The following is a 15,587-nucleotide window of genomic DNA, read 5'->3' on the forward strand; positions in this document are numbered from 1 at the left end:
GGGCAGTGACCAAAAGAATGACATGAGTACAAACAACTGATGAAAAGAAGCCAGTTGAGGTGGTTTGGGGATCTGACGAGGATGCCTTCAGGAATCCTTTTAGGTGAGGCGTTTCATATCAAACTGGGAAGAGATCCCCGGATACACTCAGAACATGCTGCAGAGATTACATTTGTCAGCTGGCTCAGGAACACTTCAGTGTCTCTGTTTAGACCGCTACAACCAAAATATGCACCCAGATCAGTGACAAAAATGGATGGATGGTACTACTTCTTGGTTGATCCATGTGATATGTCAGAACTACACTAATGAATATGTGAAATCCATGGAGTCAGATAAAACACACCAATTATTTAAACTACAGGAATGCCTTAAAGACCTGGATGACTTTTATTTTCTGTTTCTAAATTGAGATGAAACTGAGGTTATTGTACTCGGCTTTAAAAATCTTATAAATATGTTGTGTAACTAGATGCTTACTCTGGTACTCTGTTAGCTTGGCCTGCAGTAACACTGTGAACACTGTGAGGAATCTTGGGAGTCTGTTGTTGACCAGGATGTGCTTTTCAATGCGCATACTAAACAAATATGTCAGACTGGTTTTTTCCATTTGCGCAACATCTCCAAAATTAGAAACCTCAGAGTGATGCTAAAACACTAGTTCGTGCCTTTATTACTGCTATGTTAGACAACTGTGAGTCTGTGGAACCAGTTCCCAGGCTGGACAGAAGCTGTCTCTACTTTTAAGAACAAGCTTAAGACTTTCCTCTTTGACAAAGCATATAGTTGACACTGAACTGGAAACCTTTGCTATATTATAACTTATTTTGACCTACCCCACATGGTAATTTGACCCTTAAAAGTATACAATGAATACTCTCTTTAAAGTTCTTCAAGTGAGTTATGAGAAAAATGGATCAAACATCCAGGGCACCAATACTTATTTCTCTTACTTTAACGTTACAACGTTACAATGTTAATCTTACATTACATTTGTGAAGCTTCTTCCTACTGAAGCTATGATATATCATGATAATAATGTAGCTTGTTATGGAAGAGTTATAGAAAAAAAACCCCGCAGTGAATTGTGAATAAAATAGATCTTGAAATATGAAAATATCATGTAGGCAGCTCCCGTACTTAAAGCATTCTGACGACTCATAAATGCTCAAACAATAACATGAATTTTGATTCACCCCTTTGTACTCTGAAGGTTTTAACACCGAAAATATTAATATTATTAAGGCTATATTTTGTACAGCTTCTTAAAACACACCTAAGCTATTGTATATATTTAAAAAATTGGTTGACTTTATGTGGAATAATTGAGTTTGATTAATATTAAAAATTCATACAACAAAAATGCGTGGGATTAAAGTTTAATCATTTTGATGTTTTTGTTTAGGTCTGGAAACTTGAATGAAGTTTATGCATCTAGCTTTTAGACATCATCAAATTTTTATACTTGGGAGTTTACTTTATCAGCTACTAAATACAACAGACAAAGGGAAATAGACATGAACACACTGTGTGCACACATACATATACAACAGCTGTGGCAGGCTAGTCTAAACATAATGACAAGCAAGCAATGAGTTTGCTAGGGTGGGGGGTGGGTAAGGACATGACGGGGGCAAAGTCACTGATTGGATCTCCAAATATAATTTCCCATTAAAGCTCATATCTGCCAAGCCCAGAGGCTGCTTCATTAAAGAAATTTAATGATTCCATTCGTTAACTTTGAAGTGATTTTCTGACGTTTGCACTTCTACTCAACCCACTCGTTTTGATTTTAAAGTTGATTAGCATATGCAACAAGTAGGCTTTGAAGTGCCGTAAATACACAGAGGAGTGCTGGGCCATTTAATTACGAGTGGACCGGTCTGGCATAAATGAGTCTGTTTCTCACCTTAAAACCTCTTGGGCAAAACGGAGCATTGAGAGTTTTTAAAAAAGGTTTAAAAATAGGGTGGATTTTAATGTCAGAGTGGCTTTTATTATAAATCTCACCTTTGTGCCTTTACAGGTATCATACAATCATGCATTTTGGGAGGGGGTCATGCTCTCCTAGAACAGTAGAAAATGAAATATGCCCACCTTATAAACCCCTTAAAGAAGCTTTCATTGATTATTTGCCAACCTCTCAGGACAGTCTTTGTACAAACACACCTGAACTTTAATTGATGAATACAAGCCATGAAAGTATAGTTATGAGCTGAGCAGTTTCCATGAAGATTATAGGCTTTATCTAAAAGATGGATCTGTCTAAATACTGAATCCATTGGATAAATGCCTTTAAGCTGGATTCTTTTAATCTCCCGCAGAGAGGGACTCCTCACGGCTCCTTGGACCTGTGACCTCAGTAAATGCTTTTCTGACCAATTTATGGGCTCTGTTGATGCTTTGAAGTCACACTAAATACAAGATGATGTTTATTTTGTAAATTATGGTCATTATTATCCACTAAGATGGATAAACAAAGGTATAATCATCAGTTATTGACATATGATTAACAAAGCATTAGCCTTGGTTCCACAGTTTCAGTCAGATCTGCCCTGTGTTCGAGGCATCTGGTTTTAAAGAGCTAAAAACAGAGAGTGATGTCATGGTGGCTACAGTCATCATTTATATACAGTCTACGGTTTCTGGGCACTGCATTTTCAAACTTCTACATTAGCATTTTGGCTGCTGAGATACATTTTTAAAGCCAGAATTCGCCATATTTAGACGAGAGGGTCAAGCGTTAGGTCATCAATTAGAGGTGCAACACATAAAAGCACAAATCTCCTAATTACTTCTAAGTAACCGACTAATTAAGTACTAATATTTCAATCACCAAAACTGGAGCACTGACTTCTTCGGCTTGCTGTGCTACACAGGAAGCCATGTCATAAAATTGCATTAAAATGCTCCAAAAAGGAACCAAAAGCGCAAACACAGTACAAAGGTCCCATTCAGTGGCTGCTGTTACTCGAGGTGAGGCCCGTGGCAGGGACACGTGTCAATTAAAACAACCTCGTCAGTTTCCAAATGAGAAATTGCTTTTTTCACTATCCTGTAAATGTGCTCTTAACCTGGCTCAATTTCAGGTTGCTGCTTGATTCATAAAGAAAATTGAAGACAGTTACGTCCTTTAATCTTGAAATGATGTTAATTGAGGGATCACTGAAACTCAGCTGGGATTTTGTAGGAGCATTGAACTCAGTGACTTCCTGTCGGTTGCCCACAGCTGGCCACGTGTAAAAATTTCCCGAAGGATCACCCAGCAGCAGAAACAATAAGACCTTTAAATTGAGAGTGATGTGCTCATTTACGCATGTGGCACAGCAGCGTTAACTTAATTAAAGGAGTCAGTCAGGATGCAACAGAAAATAATGTTGTTCTGCAAATCCGATCTATACAGTGGACCTGCTGGTAATAAAGCCTCTGAATGAATCTTGACCTCTGAACATTTTTAATAATGTATAAATCATAACGCATAAAATTCATTTATACTGCTTTAATTGTGATGTAGAACACAGGATTGTGGAAGTAAACTTTTTAGCAGCTTGGATAAATCTGAGCCTCTTCCTGACCAGGTCTATGTTCATTTTCTTGGCAGGTACTCACTGAGCACGTTGCAATTAGGTTTTAAACCAAATATCCAATCAGCAATCACACGGCAGGAAGTCTGTGTATTTAGGCGTGTAGACACAGTGACCTGCTGAAATTCAAACTGAGCATCAGAAAGGAGAAGAAAAGTGATTTAAGTGACTTTGAATATGGCACGCTCGTTGGTGCCAAATGGTCTGGTATGAATATTCACAAACTGCTGATCTGCTTGGATTTTCCCAAAGAACCGTCTCAGGGGTTTACGCAAAACAGTCCAAAAAAGAGAAAATGTCTACTGAGTGGCTTCAAGCTGAGGCTGAGAAGAAGCTGAGGCTGAGAGGGTCAGAATTTGGCATAAACAACATGAAAGCATGAATGCATGCTGCCTCGTATCAACTGATGGGGGATTCATGCTAAGTACCATAAGGGCAGTACCGTCAATTCCTCCTATACATTTGTCCACTTGTTTTTTTAAATAGTTCAGAGAATAATTATCATCTCAATATAAGGACTAATTATCCATCCATCCATCCCCTTCTGCTCATCCTTATCAGTGTTGTGGGAGGGCATATAAAACTCTGGGACATTACCACATGGTAGTTAACACATAATGCACCAGCACCAGCATAAATGCCAGCAATGACGTTGGCTGCTTATGTACGTTAAGTCGTAGGCTCTGCAAAGATTCCCTTTAGAAGTCTAAATACGGCGTCAGGCTGGTGGTGTTGTGGGGGATATTTTTTTAGCACATGTTGGGCTCCTTAGAACCAACTGAGCATTTAAATATCAAAGCCTACCTGAGTACTGTTGCTGACCATGCCCACTGTACTAAGCCTCAACAGTCAGCAGATCTCAATCCAAAAGAGCACCTATGGGATGCGACAGAAAGGGGAGGTTGGTTCGTGGATGTGCAGCCGACAACTCTGCAGCCACTGTGTGATGCTGTCACATCAACACAGCTAAAATCTCTGAGGAATGTTTTGAGCACATTGCTGTTATCTGTGCCATGAAGAATTAGGACAGTTTTCTCAGAGCCTGGTTCTGCCCGAGGCTTCTTCCTGTCAAATGGAAGTTTTTCTTTCCCACTGTCACCAATTGCTTGCTCATAGCCCATTTGATTGTTTGGGCTTTCTCTGTATTATTGTAGGATATTTACCATAATAATATAAAGCGCCTTGAGGTGACTACTGTAGTGATTTGGCACTATATAAATCGAAAGGCAAAAAGCGATCCAACCCGGTACCAGCAAAATGTACCTAATAAAGTGGCTGGTGAATGTATACCTGAGCAGTTTCTTTCTATTCAGGAAGTTCTGACTTGTTACACAAAACTGCTCTACACCCATGCCAGCAGCTCTGTGAGGCAAATACTACATATACTACATACAAATACTAATAAACCAATATTTAAGAGGTGTAATATTAAGCATCAGGATAGTTTTTCATCACAAATCAGGCAGCCTTTTGTTGATTTTTTTATTTATTTGTTTTTTATAGAGATGGGAGCTCCGTGTGCATTTAAACATTGTTTATGATATATTTCCCCTTTTCCTCCATGGGTCATATTTGCTTGTTTGTATTACTGAAAAAATAATATTGGTAATAGGGTGCTGATATTCATAAAAAGAAAAAGTAGCTGTGATCAAATCAAAATTCACACAGTCATCATTTTAAAAATACGCTGCTCCCATCTGATCAGCTCGATCCACTGGGACTAACACATGCAGACCCTTTACAGCAGACAGACTTCCATAATGAATAAAGCGAGAGATTGACAGCTCCGAGCTCGCGCAAGACCCCATTTTAAGTGGTTGCCATGCCAGCTTCACAGCAGTCAGTGACTCCATGTTACACCACAAGCTCTTAGAGCGGCTCTATGAATAATTCACCACCTTTAAGAGCGAAGGAGAGTCCTTGCTAGCAGCATTTTGGGGAATTTATTTCAAACATTCAAAAAGCTGTCACTTTGACAACAGCCGCGACTAACAGATTCCCACCGACGTTTGAAGACGACGGCGGTCCCCGGCGAGGCTGTTTTAATAAAGAGAGCAGAAAGCAGGTCAAACCTCCCACAATCCTCTCCGCTGCATCTTGTCCTCGTTTGTGATTCCAATTGAGTGTCGTTAACGATGATACAACTAATCACTTATGAACAGAAAGATCACAGAGGCGACGTGCAGGAGCCGTCGTTTTGGGGATCAACTACCCCACGTAGGCAAGGAAAAGAAGCATTTCAGTCACACATCAATCAGAGAGCGCTCGCATGTTTGAATAAAGTGTTTCAGTTCAAGTGAATCTTCAATCAGTGCACTTGCCTACATGATTCATTTACATCTACAGCAGCAGCAGCAGCAGCAGCTCTGAGGAGTAAGTGGGTGATAACCTGTTGCATCAGTGGAACATACTTGTTGCTTTTTCGGTGGAAAAGCAATCAGTGTAGCCTATTTTATTCATTTCTGTCTGTTATTAAGGGTAAAAGAGCAGGGATAAATGGAGGATCTACAAATAAGCAGACACACATGAAAAAGACTTTTTAATGTAATATACTCTGATTTATAACCTTTCTGCTTCATTATTGATTCTTAAAAGGTGCAGCAATGCAGCTATTTTTCATGCTCACAGGGATTATTCAGTTTAATGTATTGCATTCTAATATATTTAGATTTAACAGCTATTCACTGACATATTTTAAAGCAATCAAGCCAAAATTTTCAGTAGTTACAGAAACAAGTGTGAATATTTGCTGGTTTTCTTTAAACTGAATAGCTTTAGGTTTTTCACACTGGGGTGTAACCAATAATCATTTTGTTGAAGCTCTTAAATTAATTATAATGCATTTTTTCTTTTCTGCCTTTTAATTTTTTCCCCCCCTCATTCTCATTAGATCCATTGTGGGGTAAAAGAGAAGCCATGCATAAGGCAGGACTTCATTTTACACATCAGAAAGGAAACAAAGAAAAGAAATAAATAGATAACCAACAGATCCAAAAGCACCCAAATGCAGATACAAGTCATTCACAAAACTCTGCAATATTCACAACATACTCAGCACCAAGACATCTGCCCGTTACTGCTGGATTCTGACCTGATCTGAATAATCTAAGCTGCATGGGTAATCTCCCAATTGAAGACCTTGCCTAAATGTTCTATAATTTATGCAGAGGCTGTCATTCATCACATTGGTACCTCACCATAAATAAGAAAATGAGGTGTAATCAGAAACTTGTTTTAATGTCACTACCCACTCTGATTTAAAAGCATCCTTATTGTATTGATTCCTTAATGAACTAAACATAAGAGGATAACTTGATCCTGCTGGTATCCAATAATCCACACCACAAACCATGTCTGGACATTTTTATTCACCTTAAGTAGTTTCTTCAGAAATTTACCATGAAAAACTTCGATAAACGAGATATCTTCACACCTCTGACTCATATACTGGTAAGCAACTGCAGCAGGGCTTCAACAGATAATCCCGAGTCTCTAGCTTTAGTTATCCCACTGTAAAAGGCATTTTTTTAGCCTGCTTTACTCATTTTCGACAAGCTTGCTACCGCTAAATGTTACATCGAGATAACCTAATCTTCCACTACTCGTATAACTGTATTTTCTCACAAGGCAAGTAAATTTAAATGCCTTAACAATATTTTGCTAGTGAGTAATCAAACATAAACACCACTGCAAAAGAAGGCGCCCCGTCTCCGTTGCCCTCCGGTGACAAACCGCCACAATCCAGGTATTTTGTCACTGCCAGACTTCTGTGCAAGTGATGATAAATTATGCAAATTAACTGGCATTGCCTCCCTGGTGTAAAAACACATCTAAAGTAGGTTACAAACCGTCTGCACTGAAATATTTCTGCAGCAGTAGCTGCGCGGGTCAGAATCAAGAGTAAACATGGATTTAGTGTGCAGGCTATCGGGCCTGAGTGTTTGTGTAAGTGCTTGCGTGATAAATAAGAAATGCAGGGAGTTCAACATGGGAGCAATCTGACTGCTGACATTTTCCACTTCTAATATAGAAACGCCAACAAGTAATAAAGAGGACACGAGGAAAACCTGTTCTTAAAAGGCGACTGCATAATAAGACTGATGCAAAGATGTTTCTTTTATGGATTATATGTTTACCAAAATCATTAAATCACCACATGGAAGCTGAAGTACACATTGATTTTGCACACTCACACTTTAGAGCAGCTTCTGCTATAAAATGAACATCTACCACAAAACTGATACGTATCATTTACCGTTATTTATTTAGTAGCTTCCTAGAATGGTAATTTTTCTTCCATTTTCAGCCCAACTACAGTTATTTAACATAGTGTTTAGTGTGTTAGAGTGTAAGCATGAAGCACCAGACCAAATCATCTGCGTGGTATGCGCAGACTTTTATGTTTTTATCACACGCTGTTACCAGTCAGCACTGCTGGAGCCGCTCTGCGTGTTTCCTCGTGTTTGATATGAACTGTGATTTCTTTCACATTTGTAGTCGCGCTGGAGGAGATACAAAAAAAAAAAAGAAAAAAAAAAAGAAAGAGTGAAACGCAGAACAAAAATAAGCACACACGGACACACGTAAACAGCGACGGCGTGAGTCGTTAGTACCGAGCGACCAGTGGACCATTTTTCCCCTGACAGGAGGCTACAGGCCAAAAGCATTAACCAATTCAAAAGCTGTCCTTCATGACCGGACCACCGTGGACTGTAATTGGTCCATTTCCTTCACAAGGCCCTCAAAGCGAGCGCACACACACACACACACACACCGCACACATGGGCACGATCAATAAACAATTTGCTAAGACAGAGGGCCCGCCTGTTACCTCGCAAGAAGGAAAGCAGGAGAGTCACATAAATTTACATGAAACGAGGCCAGCCGCCTCCTCCCCGTCATGACCGGAGATTTCAGACAGATTCCAGTTCACATGAAGCGCTGTGTGGTAAAACAGATGGATCTGGCTGCAAAAAGGAGTTTCATATTCAGACTCACACACGCTGAGACAATTTCACACCACAAAAATTATGGAAGCAACCCTCCCCCCTCCATCTGGTGAAAGCATGGCTTGCGTGCATGTGTGTGTATGTGTGTGTTAACTAACAGCTAGAGCTGAGCTTTGCACCTTTTTTATCCAAGATAATTAAAGACAGAGTGAAAGAAAGAAAAAGAGCGAGCTTCTGGAGTCTGTACTCCTCTGATGTTTGCTCACATACTCCCTCTCTCTCCTCCCTGTATGTGACGCTGCCTGCCCACCCACTCTTAAAGAGAGAGAGAGAGACAGAAAGAGTAGAAGAGACAGAGAGAGAGAGAGAGAGACAGCGAGAGGAGGGACACGGAGCAGAACAGAGAGCGAGTCTGTTTTCAGCTCCCAGTTCACTGTCGCTCCTCTGCCAGGCAGCACTCACCCATCCACCATCACACGCTCTCAGACACATTTGCTCTCACTATACAGACAGCTGACAACACCTTCTCATTTCCTCTGCTGCCGCACCGACCCACAAAGTCAGATCCAAAGGAGAGGGGGGAAGAGAAAGAAAAAAAAAACTGACTCGATTGGTACCGAGCACACACAGACACACACGCGCACAGCTGAGCAGACACACCAGCTCCGAGGCTGGGTCGAGGCTGGAGAGGGCGTCTGGAGAATGGAATGGGACCTCAGCAGGATGGAAAGTGAACTGAGGCACATCAACCCGGACCTGCTGCAGCCCAGCAAGAGCTTCAAGAAGCCCTCCTCGGGCACCATCACCCTCAACGTAGGGGGGTTCCTGTACACGGCCCACCGGACCACCCTTGCCAAACAACAGGGCTCGTTTCTCGAGGAGGTGGCCAACGGTAAGAAGGCGGTCCAGCACACCGATTCCATGGGCAACCCCTTCATCGACAGAGATGGTCCGGTTTTTCGCCATGTGCTCAACTACCTCCGAACAGGAGAGCTCCAGCTGCCCGATGACTTCCGGGAGGCGGGGCTCCTGCGACGAGAGGCCGATTTTTACCGCCTGACTGAACTGGTGGAGGCTGTGGTCGAGTGGGAAACTCAGAGGGCGGCACTGCGGGAACCCGCCTTCCTGGAGGTGACGGATAGCCACGAGAGGTCGCAGGGCCTCAAGGTGTACTGCAGTGACCCCGCCTTCATCGATAAGGTCAAAGGGCGGCTGGTGCAGATCTCCAAGAGCCGCTTGGATGGCTTTCCGGAAGAATTTGTGGTGTCATCCAACGTGATACAGTTCCGACACTTCATCAAGTCGGAGCCTGGCTCGCGGCTCGTTCTGAAGGAGGACAGCACATTCCTGTGCACACTTGACTGTCTGAAACTAGAGACAGTGATGCTAGCACTGAGATCGGGCTTCAAGCTTGTCACCTGCCTTGACAGCAGCAAAGGCTCCGTGGTGGTGGCCGAGGCCCTGCATTTTGTCAAGTAGGATGAAGATGATGAAGGGGGCGGGGAGGGGGAAGATAGAGGGAGAAAGGAAAGAGCCTGTTTCTATATCCACCCTGTGAGGTATTGGTTTGAAAGTGTTGTAAGATGTGCCGAGCTGTAATGTGTCATTGATAGAAGAACTGGTGGGTAGGTCTGTCGTACAGGGCAGGTTTTAAATGTTTACTGCACAATAGTGGCTTACACACACACGGGATACGTTTTTGGGTGATTGTTCTGAGCAGAATGGTATTTTAGCATCACCGTTTGCACTGCTTTGTATTTATAGAACTCAAAATGACCCACATCATCTTGACATTTATAGCATCTTTAACTGCATCTGGTTAGGTATCATGCAAAAGTTTAAGTGACGCGAAAGTCGACGGCGAGTCCTTTCACACAGAAGACGAGCGCGTCGAATTAAGGTTTTAAAAACTGCTTGTGTTGCGTGATGTGCCATTCAGCTTTTACTACAGCCTGTGTGTGCACACGTGTGTGTATGTGTGCTGGCGTGCGTGTGTGTCCACTGCTAAACCCACCCCTGTGTGCTGTGTTTAGTTGGTTTAATAGCTTGTGCTCAGTTTATTACCCTCTGGAGCCTGAAGGGACAGCCACAGCTCATTCGGATCGATTTGGATGGACAAAGCGAACTTCACAACCAAATGTTTGAGTTTTGAGTGCAAAGAACTGTGATTATTGTAAGGGCTTTGAATCTAGCATGATGCATGTGCACTAAATAAACTGTGTGTTTGTTAGTGCTGTGAGCCTCTGTGAAGCCAGTGACACAAAAAATAAAATGCCTATTACTTTTCAATGTGAGTATTTTACAAATAAAAGTGAGACTAAAACTCTTGGGTCAGAGTGTTTTGACGTTTAATGTCGCTGCTTTTGTGTGACAAACCTCACAAAAACTGCTTCCGTTAATGAGGAAACTTATTTTATACTATCAGGCAGCAAGTCTTAGTATTAGATTATTTTTCTTTCATACAATAGCTTAAAAGCTACACTTATAACCATTTAGTCCTGACCCTGCTGAACTTACAGTCTGTACAGAGTGAGACTGTTACCCACTGAGTCAGACAGGAGCATTATTAATGTTACGTATCCAAATGGGAGTTATACACAGACTTGGCTCTTGCTTACAGCCAGTACTTTTCCATGCTATAAATGATGCACTTCTGCAGTTCTCCAAACATGTGAAACACTGTTTTCTACATCTGGAAAATTAAAAGGAGAAGGGAGTCTTTTCCACGGTTTTACATGCCGGCCAGTGGAAACCTGTAGAAATTACCAGGTTTGTGATATTATTTCCTCTGATGCTGTTCCACGATGTATTGTTCAGATCACGCAGCGCTGCAAAGTAGCTAAACATCATTAACTGCAAAAAAAACCCCAAGACATGGAAGCAAAAATGTTAGATAGAGGCACAGCAGTCAAAGATCTCAGAAATATAATGTACAGGAAATTCCTAAAGGAGCTTCCAGGGGGTGAAAAGGGTTTCAAAACGTATTTTATGGCAAAGTGTGGAAACTGTTAAAGCAGTTATTAATGCAGTTTCACATCACTGAAATTATAATTAACAAAACGATAATAAATTGTCAGAAAAGTAAAGGTGCAAGACTTGCTTCTAGAAGGACTTTGATTCAATCTGAAACAAAGCTCTATAGTTTCATTTGCCTTCTTGCAATATGCCACATAAAACTATCAGAGGGGCTACAGATACAGTTAGCGGTTAGTACAGAATTTGAATGCTCTGTATTTTTGGCCGCAAAACCACGCTTTCTTAAATATTTTTAAAAAAAATATCTAAATGAACAAACCTCTCTCGCTTATACAGATACATTAAAAAAATAAATAGAAAATAACAGCAATAGGCAACAGGTCCACTCTAAGGAGAGCACCTGACATCAATATAAAAGTCACTACTTCTCATAACGCTGCAGAGTATGCAGATGTGCTGCTGCATAATCAGAAAGATTTCTACAAGTTAAATAAAGAGAAAGATTGCCGTGGAGCTCTGGTACAAATCTCTGACTGCACGTCAACAGTGATACAGTGAGGCTCACTGTGTGTCCTCGCCAGCGTGTCTGCAAAAAGGGTCCTAATTCAGCCCACCGACATCTGCAAAGTGTAAAAAATTGCAGTGAAGTCTTTAACTAGTGTAATATTTCCGTAAAGTAACCTGCCAGCTGTACGACAGTTGATTGAATCATAAAGTTGCAAAATATTAAAATAGCTGGAAAAAACTACGTGTGATAGTTTTGTGCCTTTCCACTAATCTACATGTAAATACAGACTGTATGAATGTGGAGAAACTGGGATACAGTGTTGAAAAAGCCAAAAAAAAAACCCCAAACAAACACTTTCCTATGGCTCAGGTGAAAATTTTTAAAGCGCGTTTAAAAAAAATCAGTGCTTTTACAAGCAAAAATCAAACTATAGGCTCAACAAATGTTGCCAATAAACTAAAAGACGCTGTTTTAAATTGATGTTCTGCTTTAACTAATGTGGCTCATATTCTCAAATAAAGTATTTTAATTATTCCTATCATATTTTCTACAGCATTTCTTTTTTATTTTCACAGGAATCCTGCAAGATTACCTCTCTAATATGAGTTCAGTGTAAGTAGCTCCAACTTGGTTACAACGCTCATTATGTTTAAAGCAAAGTCTCCCATTATTATGCAACAGCGTCTGTCACACAGTCTAATCAAAACATGCCCTGCTCTCACCCTCACACCGCCTGCTACAGTAACTGACAGCCCAAGTCGTGCTGCCTCCACAGTGCACCAGCTTCCCCTGCCGCAGCCTCGAGGGAGCCCCTTCAAACCCGTCCAGCTCTAGTGGAGATATTTGGCATTTTAAAACTGGGTCATACTCTGGGATGAATCCTGCCCTCCTCCCCCAAGGAGAATCTCTTTTTATCCCTTTTATCACTGTACCCTGATTTGTGTCATGCATCTAAGCAGCTAGTAACAGGTAACAAGTAATCATTACCTGCAAAGTCCAACTTTGCAATATTGTACTGGTCAAAAGTGCTAACCGTAGGTGTGCTTATTTTAATAGCAGGTGGATTAGTAAAATGATCTAATCAGCCTCCTGGGAGATGATGCAGAAATTTCATAAGTTCGTGACTGCAGGAATGGAAAACACATTTCACTCTGTGAGACCACTGTAATGCAAATCAATGACTAAACATGGAAGACGCTGCTTTGATTTCATCAGGTGAAACATTCCTGGCTCAAACATAATATACATCAGGAAAATCAATGGCACTGATATTACACAGGTACAGAGCTAAGTGATGGAAAACTTCTTTAATTTGAATGCACTGAGAAGTAGAATTATATGCCCCTGAGGCAAATAACTAGACAGTAAATCATCAAATATCTACTCCTACACTTTCACAAAGGATGGAAAAGAACTAAATCAATACAACAAACGAAGAGATATGCAAATGAGTTTCTCCTATGAGTCTATTTCCTTTCTAAACCGCTTAAATCAAGTTCCTCGTGATGAATACAAACTTAGCTTCAGATCTAAAAGTAGAGGCTGTGTTTACACGGAGCCTAATATTCTGATCATAAACTGTTTAAAATCTAAAACTGGATTCAAATATTTAAACACATAAATCAGGTTAACCAAGCTTGGTTCAATGGTGGTGATCTTCATGTTCACTCCCTCTGTTCTGATGTAAAATGCATGACGATATTTGCCCCGTGTGTCCATCTCTTTCCAAACAAATGGCAGCTTCCAACAGATAGTTACAGTCAAGTTTAACATCCATCTAAATGTTGCAGCAGAAATCGCCGCTGATAAGACCAGGCAATGTTTTTCTGATCTTCTGTTGTCCATCTTTGGTAACGAGAGTTTCCTGTTCTTGGGCGACAGGAGTGGCATCGGATGTTCCGCTGCTGTAATCCATCTGCTTCAAGGTTCAACATGTTCAGAGATGATCTTCTTCATACTATTGTTGTAACAAGTGGTTGTTTGAGTTGCTGCTGCTTTCTGATCAGCTTCAAGCACTCTGGTCATTCTTTTCTTACCTCTGGCATCAACAAGGCATTTTCACCCAGAGAATTGGCGCACACTTATGTTTTCTCTTTTTTGGACCAATCTCTGTAAACCCTGGAGATGACTGTGTGGGAAAATCCCAGCAGATCTGCAGTTTCTGAAACACTCACAACAGCCCAACTGGCACCAACAATGATGCCAAAGTCACTTAACTCCTCTTTATCCCCATTCTGATGTTCAATTCGAGGAGGTCGTCCTGACCGCGCCTACATACCTAAATGCAATGAGTTGCTGCCATGTGATTGGCTGTTAAAATATTTGTGTTAAAAAGCAGTTAATCAGATGAACCTAATAAAGCGACTTGGACGTTTGTCATTTGTAGTTAAGTGTTTGTCTTTGCTTTAAACTTCAACTAACACTCAAACTAATAAAAAAAAAACCCTGAAAAGCTAAACTGATATAAGCAACTGAAGTCCAGAAACTAAATGAAAGTAAGTTGAAATAAAAAGACAACATCAAAAGGAAATAAAAAACTAATGAAAAACCAGACGACACTAACTGAACAAATCCTCTGTGCATAGTTTGCTCTTAATGCCAACTTTTAGATGAATTAGAGAAACAATAACGAGAAACAGTTGAGACAAGATTGAGTAACACTGATGAGGAGAAATATATAACATGTATTTAAAACATTCACTGTAGTGCAGTCATTTCAATCATAATGAAAAAAAAATGCATGGTAGCAACTATAGCTACAGTACTTTCTCTTTAAAATTGAAATTTAAACACATACCCCGAAAGCAGGGGTCTCAAACTCGTGGCCTGGGGGCCACTTGCAGCCCGCGTCACCCCTACCTGTGTATTGACAGGAAGAAATGTAATGAAATTTGGCCCTTGAAGTTACCGTTTTTGTTAGGGAGGATTTGCTTGTTGTAGAGTGCAATGTTAAAATAAGTTCTTTAAAAAGCAAAACATTATTTAATATGAAGGCGATATGAGCAGAGAGTACAAACATGTTGAAGGATTGGCTGTGTTAGTTCAGTGAGAGAAAAGCAGTCAAAAAGTAATGTGTACACTTATGTCGCCATTTTCATTTTGTTAAATACAAACAAAATTATAGCAGAAGCGCTGCCACGTGTCTGGAATATTTTCAGAAAGATTTGTGGGTGTTTTGTTTGAGTTTTATTTATACTACTTGAACACTAAAGTGGCCCTCACATGAGATGATTGTGCCAGCAGTGGCCCACAGGTCATTTAAGTTTGAGACCCCTGCAGTAAAGAAATAACTAAATACCAAATAAAGATTTAGAGAGTGAATTTCATACTATTTAACACACATGTCCTCCCACATGCAGGTTCATTGAACGAGAAAGGGGAAAGAGACATTATTGAGTGTTTGCCTGTGATGGCTGCAGCGTTTAAACAAACGTGCTGGTACTGGGCGACATTTCCGGCACTGAAGCAAACACACACACACACACACACGCACAAAGCCTGGCGTACATTCAAACAATGCTAAGAGGGATGCGTCAAGATCCATTTATGGAAACTTGTGGGAGTGGAAAT

At 40.8% G+C, this 15,587-nt stretch overlaps 2 protein-coding genes across 2 annotated transcripts in view; one reads left to right on the plus strand and one right to left on the minus strand.

Annotated features, from left to right (window-relative positions):
• The window catches only part of LOC146556997 (general transcription factor IIF subunit 2-like), a 65,626-nt gene that overhangs the window by 21,020 nt on the left and 29,019 nt on the right, over positions 1 to 15,587 (minus strand). The gene's annotated exons all lie outside the window — the stretch shown is intronic.
• On the plus strand, positions 8,893 to 10,856 carry kctd4 (potassium channel tetramerization domain containing 4). Its single transcript, XM_085249935.1, has one exon. It carries the CDS (start codon positions 9,236 to 9,238, stop codon positions 10,010 to 10,012), a length of 777 nt encoding a protein of 258 aa, XP_085106061.1. The 5' UTR covers positions 8,893 to 9,235; the 3' UTR covers positions 10,013 to 10,856.

This window comes from Mchenga conophoros, linkage group LG16 (assembly GCF_057382185.1).
Source record: "Mchenga conophoros isolate Kocher_MC1m ecotype Shallow Benthic linkage group LG16, M_conophoros_male_GT1.1, whole genome shotgun sequence".
Classification (NCBI taxonomy): Eukaryota; Metazoa; Chordata; class Actinopteri; order Cichliformes; family Cichlidae; genus Mchenga; species Mchenga conophoros.